At 33.0% G+C, this 16,694-nt stretch overlaps 2 protein-coding genes and 1 pseudogene across 2 annotated transcripts; all 3 read left to right on the top strand.

The window, feature by feature from the left end:
* Positions 1-623: 623 nt before the first annotated feature.
* On the top strand, positions 624-4,944 carry LOC124433356 (annotated as a pseudogene).
* Positions 4,945-5,044: 100 nt separating this feature from the next.
* LOC124433597 (cathepsin B-like) lies at positions 5,045-7,355 on the top strand. Its single transcript, XM_046983396.1, has 9 exons — positions 5,045-5,350; positions 5,664-5,788; positions 5,865-5,980; positions 6,104-6,133; positions 6,205-6,368; positions 6,478-6,630; positions 6,802-6,889; positions 6,957-6,997; positions 7,140-7,355. The coding sequence occupies exons 1-9, from the start codon at positions 5,128-5,130 to the stop codon at positions 7,217-7,219; spliced, it is 1,020 nt and encodes a 339-aa protein (XP_046839352.1). The 5' UTR covers positions 5,045-5,127; the 3' UTR covers positions 7,220-7,355.
* Positions 7,356-7,381: 26 nt separating this feature from the next.
* On the top strand, positions 7,382-14,878 carry LOC124433594 (wings apart-like protein homolog). The gene is made up of 20 exons (XM_046983392.1): positions 7,382-7,459; positions 7,538-8,107; positions 8,645-8,728; positions 9,016-9,144; positions 9,743-9,808; positions 9,975-10,157; positions 10,579-10,660; positions 10,736-10,832; positions 11,248-11,308; positions 11,642-11,753; positions 12,047-12,150; positions 12,235-12,311; positions 12,441-12,568; positions 12,723-12,790; positions 12,881-12,928; positions 13,173-13,359; positions 13,647-13,790; positions 13,982-14,070; positions 14,151-14,246; positions 14,651-14,878. Exons 1-20 carry the CDS (start codon positions 7,415-7,417, stop codon positions 14,705-14,707), a joined length of 2,427 nt encoding a protein of 808 aa, XP_046839348.1. The 5' UTR covers positions 7,382-7,414; the 3' UTR covers positions 14,708-14,878.
* The last annotated feature ends 1,816 nt before the right edge of the window (positions 14,879-16,694 follow it).

Genomic DNA, 16,694 nt, shown 5'->3' with positions numbered 1-16,694 from the left:
GTGGCATTTTTTAATCATTTCATGTTTTGACTTCTGGCCATGGTAGCATTGGATAAAGCTCTTATATTCATCAAATGCTTAAGGCTTGATATATATACGTCATAATTTTGTTCGTCATACTTGTAAAAAATGTTCCAGAACGCTGTAGTTTTGTAATCATTACATGTGATAGTTATTTTATAGAGTAGACATCAAGAAGATAGCAACTTCGTTTTCCGATAAGTTTTCAGAGATAGTGGAAACGGTTTGTTAGGGAAACTTTAAAACATCCTTGACTACAACATCAACAATATGGGTAATAGTATAAAGTCATTAACTCGTTGTATGGAATGCATTTTACCACCTTGTATTATTGTGTCTATAAAAACAGGAGATACAACTAATAGTGGCCTTCATGATACGGCTTACATACAATTAACTGATCAGTTTGGCTGTAAAAAGAGGAGTTACTTCTTCAAGGTTGTTCTCTGACAGTTTTCAAAAGAGGACAAACTGATTCATTTTACATCACGAAATTACCACAAAATTTTGGCACTGTGGAGAAAGTACAATTATTACGTAAAGAGACGAAACAAAAAATTGTAGAATGGTACGTGGAAATAATAGAGGTTCGCTATCACAAGATGGCAGGACCTGAAGGAAAGTTAGTTTTTCCTTGTCATCGATGGATACGGAATGACAAGGTGATTGTGTTAAGTCTTTATGACTCGATTTTGCCGAATTTGGATAACAACTCTCACCAAAGAAATGCAGAGTTATTTTCTAAACGTTCAAAGTATCGTTATTGTCAAGGAATTTCTGGATTGCCTCCAAGAGTAAGTTCAATTTATTGTTTTCTCAACACAAAGGATATTTGACATAAGGATTAGACAAAGTGAGGGAAAGTAAAAAGTGTATTCTTTTTTGATTTTTAGTTGAAAAAGTTTCCAAAGGATGAAGTGTTCAGCACCAATTACAAGGCAAAATTTGAGCTTCATTATACTTTAGTGCATATTATAACATACTAACTATACTTATACATGCCTTTAGTGGGATATTGGCCTTCGTCGAGACAAGTTGTTAGCTAGATATAATTTGGCAACGTTTGATAAAGTCCCTTGGAATGATTTCTCAGAATTTGACCGTGTTTACAGAATGCTAGGGGAGCCTTACGTGAGTATTTTGACATATATGGTTGTCTCTGTAATCCGTACCGAGACGGCCATCTTTTACATTTAGTCAAAAAATCTCTGGATGGATGATGTGTATTTTGGTCGGCAACGTTTGGCTGGATGTAATCCTTCAGTAATAAAACTTTGTTTAAACATACCAAAGGAGTAAGTCGTTTTCTTTTTATTACTTCAATAATTGTGACTTACATGTAAAACCATGAAAATTTTATTATATAAACCTATAGAAAAGAATTTCCGTCATCCGTTTTAAGAAAGATTTATTTAATGTTGACTACAAGTATCTCTAAATATTTCTTCAGATTTCGTGTTACTTCAGACTTGCTTCGTCCATTTTTGGAGGGAATGACTTTAGAATCGGCGTTAAAATAGTTCAGATTATTTATTGTGGATTTTAGTATATTGGAGAAAGCAGATGTGGATTGTGAACGAACGGTAAGAGTTCATCAGATATGATGGTGTGTTGAAATATTGATCAACGTCTATCTTCATGTTAGGTAATCAGTCCATTTGGTTTATTTTTCTTGAATAAAAACAGCGATCTTGTTCCCATCGCCATTCAGCTATTTGCTTCTCGTAAAGAGAATAATCCAGTAGGATATTTTTATACATTTCATTTCAATTTTAGCATTTGCTATGAAGTGATCCAAAATTGTTGGACCTTTTCTCTTTAATCCACAGGTGTTTGTTCCCATTGATCCCCCATACACATGGACTATTGCCAAGATGTGGTTTAACAATGCTGATGCAGGATATCATAGAGCACGTACACATCTTGGTTTTAGTCATCTGGTGTTGGAAAGTATTGCTATAGCAACGCATCGTCAACTTTCGCCATCTCACCCAATCTATCGTCTTTTGGCCTCATACATACAGTATGTTATTCCAATCAACAGGTAGATTGCAAAAAATACAATCTGTATTGTATTTTTTGATACGATCTATACAGACTTTCATCACTACCTACACTGACATACGTTATCTTAGTTTATATTTTAGATAGTGTAGAGACTGTTCTCATTCTCTGTTGTTCATTCATCATTACCTACACTGACACACGTTATCTTAGTTTATATTTTAGATAGTGTAAAGATTGTTCTCATTCTCTGTTGTTCATTCATCACTACATTGACATACGTTGGTAGTGTAAAGACTGTTCTCACGTCTTCATTCATCACTACCTACAGAACGTTCTATTTAAGATACTGTTCTCATTCATTCATTTACACTGAGTTATCTTAGTTTATAACAAATCAACTTATATCATACGATGGCTGGTTGGACAACGGTACAAATCTCGGCGTCTCTGGAATGATCAGTGTTGTACAGGAACTCTAGCCTTCTTGGCGGTTGGATCATCAGGGATGTCTTCCTCAGGATTTCACTCAGAGAGGTAGTGTAAAGATCTCATTCTCTGTTGTTCATTCATTCTAGGATCTTAGATATAGATAGAGGGTAGGTGGATCATCAGGGATGTTTTCTTCAGGATTTGGCAGATAGGGAATGATTACAGTGGATCATCAGGGATGTCTTCCTCAGGATTTGTCAGATAGGGAGGTAGGTGGATCATAAGGGTTGTTTTCTTCAGGATTTGGCAGATAGTGAGGGTAGGTGGATCATCAGGGATGTTTTCTTCAGGATTTGGCAGATAGGGTGTTAGGTGGATCATCAGGGATGTTTTCTTCAGGATTTGGCAGATAGGGTGTTACGTGGATCATCAGGGATGTTTTCTTCAGGATTTGGCAGATAGGGTGTTACGTGGATCATCAGGGATGTTTTCTTCAGGATTTGGCAGATAGGGTGTTACGTGGATCATCAGGGATGTTTTCTTCAGGATTTGGCTTGCGTGAAAATCCTTTCAATTGTTATATTAATGGTAAAACCTGTTTTTTAGGTTTTGGATCCTAAAATCCTACCAGATTATCCTTACAGAGATGATGGGTTACTGATTCATAATGCAATTGAAAATTATGTTCGACGAATTGTGCAACAAAACTATTGTAAGTATTTGTATAGACATTTGTTGAACACGTGAACTTTACATAAAGCATTAGAATAGAATACATATGTTAACATCACTGAAGAAAAACTTTGTATAATAAACTTTCATGTTGAAAGTTTCAACATCATATCACACCTGATGATAACACAGAATGAAGTAAATAAGGACTGACGTTTCAACATTCGATCGCACTTGATGAAGACTCTTTATTGTAGTATGTAGGCACTGAAGTTATAACATCACATTTATTTTGATAAAAATATGAGACTGTACGAAATAAAGATTTAAATTTCAACATCTACTCCAAACAATGGTAAAAGACTGGCAGCTGTGTTAGAAAGTAAAGAGCTTGATTTCTGTAATTCAATTGTTCTTTTTTCTTGAAGTTAACGATGTAAGTTACTTAAAAAAAGATTTTGAAGTTCAAGCTTGGGGACATGATCTAGTGGACACTGATCCTTTTCTTGGCTGTGGTATAAAGGTATGTTGATGGATAAACATAGCATTCAATACTGATGTTCACAAGTATTACCACATTCAAATTCTTTTCTTGAATGTTGTATTATGGTATATCTATGGATGAATAAAGAATGCCACATACCTAAGTTTATATTGATAAGTACTGCTTTTAATCGATTTTCAGGGCATCCCCGGTCAGGGGAAATTTGAGTCATTTGATGATCTTGTGAAAACTTTGACGTGCATCATCTTCATGTGTACCGCTGGTCATGCAGCTGTCAATCTACCGCAATATGACGAGTATGGATTTACTCCTAACTATCCTTCTTTACTCGAAGGAGACCCTCCACAAGACACGGTATAGTTAACTGACGTTAGTGTAGAATGTAAAGTCATTCATTTTATCTTCTTCATAGCTGGATATTCTATTGTTTCACTAGCGCTGGCTTTATAAACACGATGTGTTACGACATCTTCCGACAAAAGATAAATGTATGCAATCCGTGATTTACGCGAAATTGATGACGGATCGTAGAACAAACGGATTGGCTGACTTCAACGCAAAGTTTCAATATGATCCGATCGTATTGTGCTCTAGAGAATTGTAAGTTTTTCTTGTAAGAAAATCATGAAGAAAGTAGAAATTTTTCACAAGCAATATGTATTTTATTCGTATGAATACTAAGTTCAAATACCTCTCAAAATATGTCATTTTTGTTTTTGTTTTTGTTTTTGTGTTATGCATCAGAATCTACTACGAAAATATCCTTACGATTATCTCAATCCGTGTAGCAATAAAAAGTAAAGTTTTTGTGATTAACTTTTTATCTTCTTTATTTTCTTCTAAATTTATTGTAACTGTTTCAAGTCTATTAATTGTAACAACATTTTTTTCAGAACAATTGTTTACAAAAAACCATAATTTTTGTCCTAATGGTTTCAATATTTCTGTTGCTGCTGGTTTTTGCCTTCCACTGTGAAATTTGGAAAACATTTTTTATGATGAAATCATAAATAATATGATTCTAAGCAAAAAGGAATTTTGAAGTCAAAAAGAGTATAAAGTACGCTATATTTGATTTTGTATAAATGTATTACCCTATCAAACATGGTATGGGTAGGACGTGTTTTAATTTTTGGTGACACAGCCTTGCCTGTAGCTATAAAAAAAGCAGAATGCTTAAGCTACAAAAACGATAGTTAAAAGTCAATATAGCCCTAGATGCATCTTATATTTTTTATGCTCGTTCTATTCAGCGTGTTAAGAAATTTATGTTATATTTAATTAAACGAAATTTAATTATGCAAGCTAAACCCTTTTTATGGCTTTGTCATTCATGTCCACCACCAGTCCACCACTAACCGTGGTGCATCACGGGCACACAAATCACACGCTGGTCACGCGCTTCTTGGTCACTTGACTGTCAAGTATATTATTTATAGATAGGTTTTTTGTACATACTTAACATTCACAGGCAGAAAGTTGTGTAAGGGAAAATGTTGTCCAAGCTCATTTACTTCGTCATTTTGGGTTGTTGTGTATCTCATCCTCATGATATACCGGTGCATTTTGAACCTCTCTCTGATGATATCATTGAGTACGTAAATAATTTGAAGACAACATGGAAAGCCGGTTACAATTTGGAAGGTGCAACTCCACTTTATTTGAAAGGTCTTCTTGGAACAATCATGTATGATGAAAGCGCGCCCAGTTTACCTGGTAAGATGTGATTGCAAATTTTTTATGTATGATCAAACAATTATAAGGTAAGCATTTGTAGGTTTGCGTCGTTCAAAGTGAATTACAAGGTTAAATAGTTGCAATGTTATTAAACAAAAAGAATGATAGCACAACGCTATCACAACGCTTTTGTAGTTGTTGGTTATAGCGTTGTGCTATCATTCTTTTTGTTCAAAGTGAATTGTAAATTAAAGAATGTAGAAATAATCAGTATGACTTAATGAATTATGTCATTGATATTTTACTGCGCAGTCACAACGCATGTTGCTAAGTTTATTTTTTTTTTGTATAGTATATGTACACAAAACCCATGAAAATGCTCCCCTTCCTGACGAGTTTGACTCACGTGAAGAATGGGGTAATATTTGTCCTTCCTTGAATGAAATTCGTGACCAAGGATCATGTGGTAGTTGTTGGGTTAGTTTAACTTGAATTTTATAATGAGGTGTATGTCTTAATCATAGGCTATAATAAAAGTAAATTTTGCTTACAGGCATTTGGAGCAGTTGAGGCAATGACAGACCGTATATGTATACACTCCCAAGGCAAAGTTAAACCTCATTTGTCTGCAGAGGATTTAGTAAGCTGCTGTAAATCTTGTGGAATGGGGTAATTTTTACTTACTATAAAGAATGTGAAAGTTCTTAAAGTTATTCACTGATTTGATATTATTCATATGAACATTGTAAGTAGTTTATTGTTATGTTGTATTTTATTTTAAAACCTTTTTAGTTGTAATGGTGGTTTTCCATTGGCTGCATGGTTAGTAGATTTGAAATTGCTTTAATGCTCAAGTTATAAAGTGGAATGACTATGTTTTATTGTATTTAAAGGGAGTATTGGGTGAATATTGGTATTGTAACTGGTGGTGCCTATAATAGTAGCAAGGGATGTCAACCTTATAAAATACCAAGTTGTGACCATCATGTTAAAGGGAAATTAAAACCATGTGAAAAAATTTTACCAACACCTCCATGTCGACATACTTGTCAGCCTGGTAATTATACTATCAACAAAAATATTTTTGTCACTTTTGAAATCATGCTATTATTGTATGATCATTTTCTTTTATAATTTTGGCAAGACTTTAACACAATTTCATATAGGGTATGAAAAATCATATGACTCTGATAAATACCATGGAACACGTGCCTACTCTGTGATGAGTCGCCCAAAGCAGATTCAAATTGAAATTATGAAAAATGGTCCAGTTGAAGCTGCTTTTACTGTTTATGCTGACTTTCCAAGCTATAAGTCAGGTAGATTTACACTTAAAACTATGATATAAAGAAGGGCATTTTTTTCATCAAGTACATTTGTTATGATAATATTTTTTTTTATTTAAATGGCAAAATATAAAAGTTATTTAACCATACTTCTGTCACCATGCATGCATTTGTCAATCAAGCGATGTATTTTTGTATTATAAGGTGTTTATAAACATGTGGCTGGAGTTATACTTGGTAGTCATGCGATTAAGATCCTTGGATGGGGTGTTGATGATGGAACACCATATTGGTACATAACAAAACTTACTTTAAGTATAGTCATGGAAAATCAACACAATGAAATATTTTTTGTTTAGGCTTGTGGCAAATTCGTGGAATTGTGATTGGGGAGATAAAGGTGATTTACAGAGTGTCACAAAAAACAGAACCGCATATTTCATTATGAATTCACAGAAATTATTATGCACATGAATAGTTTAGCATTCTTAAGATCAACCAGTACGACTGCATAATTACTTATTCTTTATATTCTATTTCAGGATATTTCAAAATACTTCGAGGCTTTGATGAATGTGGTATTGAAGGAAGTGTTGTTGCAGGACTTCCATTATACAAATGAATGGGATGATAACATATGTTCTTATCATACATAAAAATTTAAATGACTTTTTCAATGAAATTGGGATTGTTGGTTAGCCTTTAAACATTATGAAATTTATAGAAGATGAACTGATTAATCAATTTTGATTTTTTAACTTTTGCTTTGAGTTTTTTTGAATATTGTGATTTTAAAGCGCTCCAGTCAACACGTACTATGCGATCAGTTTTGTCATGCGCACAAAGGCCTAACCAGCTACAAGTAAAGTTCGTAAAGAACTATTGTGAAGAAGTACTTTGTCATTTAAACAGCGGTTGAAACTGTTTTATTTTAAAACAGGGTAAATTTGTTATAAAAATGTCAAAATACGGTATAGTCACTTACCAAAGTCGAAAGAAAACTTCCAATGGAAATGCCCAAATTGAATTTGACATGGCGTTGAAAGCCAAAGATGACGAAGAGAAACGTATAAATACAAAGAATGTGACTCATTTTGACAAAGCAAGTGGAGCTAACGTAAAGAAAAAGAATAGACCGACAGTGATGAACAATAAACGGAAATTACATGATCTACTGGATGATGATTTATTTGGGTTCAGAGCAGATGATTCTCACGATTATTTACATAAAAATAATGAAAATAAAATTTCAAGACGAGATGCATCAGTTGTTGTAAAGAACTTGGATATTTTTGAGAAAAAAAAATCAATAGATAGCCATCATGATCTAGGAAAATGTTCCTCTATCAATTTAGATTCACCAGTAAAAAGTAGTTTAAAATCACCACAAAAGACAGCATTGAAAAATGAGGTTGAGAAGAAAGTTTCATTTAACGTAAGGGAATTTGAAAACACCAAAGAAACTGAGGAATGGAGTGATACTAATGATGATGGTGGCAGCAAAAAGCAGGTAAACAATGATAAGTTGATAGTGTTTGAGGTTTTTTATGTAAATAAATATTTGTTTATATTTAAGAAGAGAGCATTTATGTACTGAATTCAGACTGGAAAGTTTGTTAATTGTGCACCCAAGATTTGAAATGTGCATGCTTAAAATCTTGAGAGCACACAACAAACTTTCAAATCTGTTATGTTGCAGAAATAAATGTGACAGAAGATCAAAACTTGTGCCCCACTATGAAGTTTGTAAACTGTACACTGGCTCCATAACACAATTTCTCCAGTTTAGGAGCTGTGCTTCAATAATAAACTGAAGATTACTTCTACACTTGCCTAAATGCAAACAAATTAAAACTTAGATGTCAAGCCCAAATGTGATGGAATATTTTCACTGTTGAAAATATTTTGATACATTTGCCAAACTTGCTAGATGCTACCTACATCTATTGTGTCTTGTACATAAAGTACCTCTTATTAATGGTAGTACTCACTTAAATGTGTTTGGTAGTTCTGCCTTATGCTTAGAAGTAATTATTACTTTTTGTAGTCACCATTCAAGCATTTTCTGAAGAATAATATCACATCATTGTCTCCAAAGAAGAGTAGATTGGATAGAAGATTTTCTGCTTTGGTAGGTGTTACATTAGCATGAAACGTTATATATGTAGATTTAGCAATACATACAAAGCTACATATTCAAATATCTTTTTCTTCGGGGGTGGGGGAGGGGCATGTATTCATGGTAAATTTTGATAATTTTGTAGTGTACATATGTAATTGTTAGAAAAACCACCAAGCAATACATCTATGTATATTTGTCACCTTTTCAAATGCCCTTCCTCATATGTATCCTTTTTTGTGAATCATCATACATGATTATGCTGATATACAAAAACTTTATATTTTGTTGACTTTTAGCCAACAAGTATGATGGAAGAAACAATCATTGACATAAACTATGATGGTGGAAAAGATGCAAAGCTATTGGAAACATCACCAAATAATGGTTCCACTTCAAGAGTTAGAGTAAATCGTGATGAGAAGGAGGTAAGTTGATATGAATATTTTATATCATCTGTATGTGTTGTCATTTTCTATTTTCTTTCATTTTCTACATGGTTTTTCTCAAGCATTTTTTAGCAGGCTAGTTTTTATCTCATACATTATGGTTTATAATATTTCTATTGTGTTTTAACACATGCAACCTAGTATAATCTAATTGAAAACCATGCATGGCAAGTGAATAACTGATGTTTCTATTGAGGAGATCCTTTCCATATACATATATGTATATTATATGTGATTTCTCACTCATATTATCCCATGAAGAGTGAGAAATCATGAAACAGGCTTGTCATAAGGAAATTTAAGTTTTTATGAATTTTCTTCTTTCTAACAATATTTAAGCTCTACTCTAGGGCATTGAGTACTGTGTAAAATGTTTTATGAATTCATTTAGTTGTTTACAGTTGTGCTCTAAGGCATTGAGTACTGTGTAAAATGTTTTATGAATTCATTTAGTTGTTTACAGTTGTGCTCTAAGGCATTGAGTACTGTGTAAAATGTTTTATGAATTCATTTAGTTGTTTACAGTTGTGCTCTAGGGCATTGAGTACTGTGTAAAATGTTTTATGAATTCATTTAGTTGTTTACAGTTGTGCAAAATGTGAAACATAAGCAGGAATGTTTGGATGATGGTGAAACACAACAGGTACGTATGTACAATAAATTATGTTTTTGAAGAGCATGTGGACATATAAGATTTGTGAAGTCTTTTGACATTTATCTTTAAACCTTAAACATTAATTTGTCATTAATGTGTAGTCCCACCCTTGTTTTTTGAAATTTTACAAACACCTTCTTACTGGATGCTTTAGTTTCTAGATGATATCCAGTTTTCTTTGGATGGTTTGAGAAAAGATCTATCAATGTCAGCTCGATGTTTAAGTGCTCTTGATGTAGCAAAGCTATGCTCAACACCAGCATTTCGGGCTAATTTACGTGCTCATGGTTTGGTGTCGAAAATATTTGAATGTTTAAATGATGCACCTTCCACAAAGGTAAGCATGTTGCAACTTTGGTGTGTATGTATTCAATTTTTTATTGGTGTGATGCCATTTATACATGGTTTGATAATTGATCATCTGTCCCAATCTGGTTTACATTGTTGAAAGAGTACAATGAAAAATCCTTATCCAGCACGCATGGATACTTTGGAGAGGGGAATTGGCTTTCTCTTATACATATATCGCACAAAATTTCCCAGAATATCTTACGTACAACAATAAAGTAAAAAGAGTTTGATATTTATGGACACATACGTACAGAAGTTTCTTATATAGTCATTATTTAGTATGACAGTGACTTTATATACTTAGGCATGATTTTAGTATTTTATGCAAGATTTTGTGGAATAGCGTCAATAATTAAAATACATTCTGTTGTATTTATTTTTCAATGTGATGTTGTTTTATGTTTTAGAGTCTTGCTCTGTGTCTGTCATGTTTGTTTTATGTAATGACAAGAGATAAACTGAGTGTGGACTTTGACCAGTCTATTTTAGGTTTGTGCTTGTTTGAGAATTCAAGCTTCCTGCTTGGCAAATCTCTGTCTTTACATACATTCTTTTGTGCAACAGAGTTATTATTGAAGTTACTCATGGGTGATAGACATGGTGAAAGTTGTAGAGGTGATGAGAAAAAAGTGAGCTATGAAGATATTGTGAGAAGAACAAGGTATTAGCACGATGGGTTTTTCTTGAGTAAAAGTCTAATTACTAAGATTGACTTATTTTATGCGTAGGTAGGAAAACATCAAATTTACGTAACATTGCATTTTGGGTAAAAAATTTAGAATGTTGTATCATCCTGTCTAATTATATCTATTCCCTACATATCAATCATGACCCTAAAAGATCCTGTCTATAGTTTGAAATCATGTCTATTACCTTCATATCCAATCATGGCCCTAAAAGATCCTGTCTATAGTTTGAAATCATATCTATTACCTTCATATCCAATCATGACCCTAAAAGATCCTGTCTATAGTTTGAAATCATATCTACACCCTTCATATCCTATGATAATGATCTTAATGTAGATTTTGATATGCAATACAATATTATAATGTTTTTCCTTATGTAATTTACAGACAAATTTTAACCAGGTTAAGTCATTCTCATACAATGAATCTTGACTTGGACGATATATCGGTTAGTATTAACTGTTAAAAGGGGAAAATTATATGATATTTAAGAGCATGTGTATTTCTAGCATTATCTTGAAACCAGGAATTTTATAGAGATACTATGGTCAACACACATTACTGTGAATTCCTACGTTTTCCTGAAAACACAGGAAGCAGATGTTTTTAGAAGAAATTCTCTTTAACATGTTGTTGTAGTTGCGTCGAGTTAAAGACTATTAAAAAAGTCAAAAAAAAACTTATGAAAAGTTCATGAATGAAATTAAATAGTTGGAAGAGCCTTGCATTACAAAAATTATTTGTTGCATTACAGTAGAGCAAACTAATTTTCTTTTTCCAGTCCAAATTGTTGGCACAAGAGGCGTTGTTGTCACTGACAACTCAGAGAACCGGTGATTGGTTTAAAGATGAAGTAAGAACGTTGGGTGGAATTGATTATATCAACGAATTAGGTTGGTATAATGTGGTAAATGAACCTTTTGTCTGCTTTTTGTTGTATGTTCTATTATCAATATATATTATAAACTTTATACATTTCATGTTTTCGTTGCATGATTATTCTTTGCTTAATATTTTGTCACATTTACGTAACACCAAAAACATTCCAAAATCGTCTTTGGAAAAATATATTTATTGCAAAATAGTTTGTATAAAAAATACATCCTATGAAAATGTATATTAGCTTTGACATTTCTATATGACAATTGTATTAATATTAACTCTTGTAATTTTTCTTCGTCTTCAGTCTTGATGGACGTTGTTGCTTTTAAAGACAAAAATGAGGTCAATTTTTCGCATTACGACAAAATGTTTGAAAATGTCATCAGATGTTTAAAGTTTTTAGAAAATGTAAGAATTGCAATCTGTTATTTGCTGCTGTTGTTATAGTCAAGTTAAAAAGAAAAGCATTTGAATATTTTGTCCTCAATGTAGGTAACGTATCAACATCAAATCAATCAAAAGCATGTCGTTAACTACAGAAAATCATCTTTAATTGTGACATTATCCAGGTATTCAGCTGGTGCTTCTATCATGTTTACGTACATCATGAAAATTTGTCTTCATTTTACCAATATTTTTATCATTTATCTATGTGTAGATTATTGATTCTTTGTTTTCTGTCATTTATCTATGTTTAGATTATTAACACTTTGTATTGATGGTATTATTGAGGAACGCATTGGCTCAGATAGCAGTGTTTTAAAAATCGTTATGAAATGTATAAAGAGTATTCTTCGTCTGTATTTAATCGTGACTCATGATAATGGTAACTGCTTTGGTGGGAGTTGTTTTTCTTTCTTTTTTTACTTAACGTGGTTTTCTCTGGACAGCTTTTTCAATGAAATCCAACTTTAAGTAAAACTTCAATTGCTCGTATGCGTCGTAGACGAAGTACTTTAAATGATTTTTTGTATCTTTAGAAGAGGAATGCACAATTATTGGAGAGCAAAATGGACTAATATCAACATTGATGCAGTGTGTTTTTAAGGTAATATTTTTGAAATGCTTTTGTAAGTGTTGAACAATTAAGATTAGATATAAATTAAACAATTATAAACCTTTGATAAATTGCGCCTAGATATCTCATTTAGTGTCAACGGAGGATCAATTTGATTTGCTAGTGTTGGTAAGTTTTTATAATGTATTTGATGTGAACGTATGCTACAGTTTTTACTTCACGACGATGGAAGTTTTTGAATCCTGACAATATCGTAAAAAATTCTACCTCAATGGGGTGTGTTTTCAATAATTTGACATTCAAATACGTTCCTTAAGACTTTTCATTGTGGATATTTGTAGCGAAAACTGGAGAAGGACATTAGATGTTCTACTCTATTTGAAATCGGACTTATTTATGTGGGTTTTTGTAGGATTTAGGATTGTTGATAAATTTGATGGAACACAGCAAACAGAATGTAGCCAGATTGATTGTTCTTAACGTGGAAGTAGATTTTGACAGCAAGAAACAAATATCAGCTTTAGAAGCTTTGGTGAAAGTGTTTCTTATACGCGAGAAAGCTGCCAGGAATAACGAGACGATAAATAACTTATTCAAAGGTATCTTTTACCATTTAAACAAGGATTTTTAATATTCCATATTAAAAGTGTCATCATGAATTCTGAGCAATCAAGAATTCACGTTCAGATTCTCTTTCACGATGGCTTTTAAATAAAATAGCAATCACATCTTGTATGGAGTTTTAATTTAAGTATGAAATGAAAGGATATTTTTACAATCCTGTTTGTAAATGGAGCTGGATACTTTAATAACCAGACAAAAACATTGCTTGAATACTAAATGAGCCTTTTTTAAAGGAGTGTGCAACGGTTCTACAACATTATAGATGGTCGCAAGGGTGAGTTGAAACGAACCAAAGATGGATCTGGATGGATCTGTGGTGATGATATAGACAATTCACGATGCGAGGATATTGAACAACAAGAGAAGACGATGGTTGCAAAGTCTTTGGATGATGAAATAGGAGAAGGTTAGAGATAGTGTGTGCAAAGATCGATTTTAGTGGTATCCCTAACCCAGAGACTTAACACTTTCCCCAGCTAACATGTTGGCACTGAGAACAAAAATGAAATCAATTTTTCAATAAAATGTTCACCTTGTGTTTTCATAATCGTTAAATTTTCATCAAGACATTTTGTCATTAGTAAATTTTGTATTTAGTGTTAAAGAAAGCTGGTGAACATATGGAAGACAGTATGGTAGCATCGTATATAGCGTTATTGCTTGGTTGTATCGCAAAAGACAACAAAGTAAATATAATATGACCATGTTTATTGATATCATGTATGGTCAACGAAAAATTGTTTTCATTTGTTTCATTATTTCTTAGGCAAATCAGTCAGTCATCTGTGATTTAATGCCGGGAAATACATTTGACTTGATGATAAATATTTTAAAGACATTTCTGGTGTTTATGAAGTTAACTGTAAGTACTTTAGATGTTTGTAGATGTGGATCGTCCAAGTTAGTTGAGTTCTGAGAAGGACTGTTGGCGTTGAACTTGACTGACGTTTGGACAACCTCAGCGGAGGTTGAAGTACTTTAGGATTGTGAGAAATTGTGAAAATTTGTCGGAGAGATTGTTGATTTTGATTGCCACGTAAAGGGTTAAATTACATTGTGTAACTTTATCCTTATTGTTATGGAAACTACTTGAACAAAACCACTAGATGAACTGGACGAATGATTTTGTTTTGCAAAGCACTAAATGTGATTTCAGGTCTCTCACAAATATAGTGTAAATGAGTTCAAGCATGTTGACTGAAATTTAATTAAGTTTTATGTACTTCAAATTTAAGTTGTGCGCTGACGTATTTTTCCTTTTTAAAGAGTGGAACGACCGGTCAAGCTATTGAAAACGTTATAAATGTTCTAGAGAGTTGTTAGTATATTTGGTATTTCAAAGCTCAACATTATGTCCACATTTATTCCATTGTGCTGGGATCTGTGCAAACGAAGAAACAATTGTTAAGTAAGGACTATAAAATTGTCTTTTCTTGTACGTATATTAAATAGTAGTTATTATAAATTCAAAAATTATATAATGACATAACATTACATAACCTGACCTTGGTGAAATATTGTTCAGAGAACAAAATTATGCAGACATACTTTCTTCGACGTCTCACAAGAGAATAGATCCCATGGCTAGAAACTGTATTAATGTATTTCTGTCGTGTGATCAGACTGACACTAATGATGATATCCAACGACAAAAGCCTTTTTGAATAATCTGTTGACTTATTAGGCTATTTGTTGTTGTGAAAATGTCAGTGGTTTAAAGTCGATGCTGCAAATGTCTGGTTTGTTTTCTTGATTGTCACGCTTATACTTCAAGCATCTACTATCGTAAATAGACTAAATTTTCTATTTGTTTCCAACGCACTCACTGGTCGAGTGTGTAGAGTGAGGTTTCTCAGGTTGTGATGTGGGGTTCGAATCCTTCGAGGGGTCAGTCGGTTGTTGTTGGGCTTGGTATGTTGAGCATAAGACTTGCAATGAACGAGTACCGTGAATATCAAGAGCAAAATTAAGGGCAGAGTATAATGTACACCAGGTGTACAAATGCTAATTCTATTTGCTGGTTTTTCGAGAATGGAATTCGACACTTTGTATATCTTCAGAAGAAAAAAAAGAAGAGAAGATCTGTTGCAAAGATTTTGCCCTAAAAGAACTAAGTCTTTTGATCAAATTTTTTCTATCTCTTCCCGAAAGAAGTCATTTTTTAATAGTCAGGAAACAGAGGGCAAACCGAACGCCCTTTTATATCCCCTCCTAACCTTAACCTTGCATTCAATCCTCAATCTACAACCCGAGCTGACGACGACACCGTGACAAACCTAGGGTCTTGTGTATTGGAGGTCAAACAGAGCCTGTCGAGCCAGATACTCAACAACGAATACTAATAGTTTCCTTGCATATTTACCCCCTTTTTCTTAACTTTGAAGTACAAATATACAATACACAAGGTGGTCTTGACCCTGAGAAGATGCAATTACATTAGCCATAACTTTACCTTTACCTATTTACGTAATATTGAACTCTATAGTCTTTGGCATGAAAATGCGTGAAAATGCATGAACTATAGTCTTTGACATGAAAATGCATGAACTATTGTCTTTGGCATGAAAATACGTGAAAATGCATGAACTATAGACTTTGGCATGAAAATGTGTGATAATCCATGAACTATAGTCTTTGGCATGAAAATGCATGAACTATAGACATTTTGATGCCAAAGACTATAGTCTGCATTTTCACACATTTTTAGAATAAAGACTATAGACTTTACGTTTTTACACATTTTGATGCCAAAGACTATAGTCGTTGCATTTTCACATTTTCACGTCAAAGACTATAGTCTTTGCATTTTCACACATTTTTAGGTCAAAGACTATAGTCTTTGCATTTTTAGACATTTTGATGCCAAAGACTATAGTCTTTCCATTTTTGCATATTTTGATGCCAAAGACAATAGTTCATGCATTTTCATGTCAAAGACTATAGTTCATGCATTTTCACGCATTTTCACACATTTTCATGCCAAAGACTATAGTCTTTGCACTTTCACACATTTTCATGCCAAAGACTATAGTCTTTGCATTTTTACATATTTTGATGCTAAATACTATAGTCTTTGCATTTTCACACATTTTGAGGTCAAAGACTATAGTCTTTGAATTTTAACACATTTTCATGCCAAAGACTATAGTCTTTGAATTTTAACACATTTTCATGCCAAAGACTATAGTCTTTCCATTTTCACACGTTTTGATGCCAAAGACTATAGTCTTTGCATTTTCACACATTTTTAGGCTAAAGACTATAGTCTTTGCATTTTTACATATTTTGATGCTAAATACTATAGTCTTTG

The sequence above is a fragment of the Xenia sp. Carnegie-2017 genome, unplaced genomic scaffold (genome assembly GCF_021976095.1).
Source record: "Xenia sp. Carnegie-2017 unplaced genomic scaffold, XeniaSp_v1 HiC_scaffold_13, whole genome shotgun sequence".
Lineage (NCBI taxonomy): Eukaryota > Metazoa > Cnidaria > Anthozoa > Malacalcyonacea > Xeniidae > Xenia > Xenia sp. Carnegie-2017.
The sequence above is the reverse complement of the archived record's forward strand: the minus strand, read 5'-3'. Positions and strand labels throughout refer to the sequence as shown.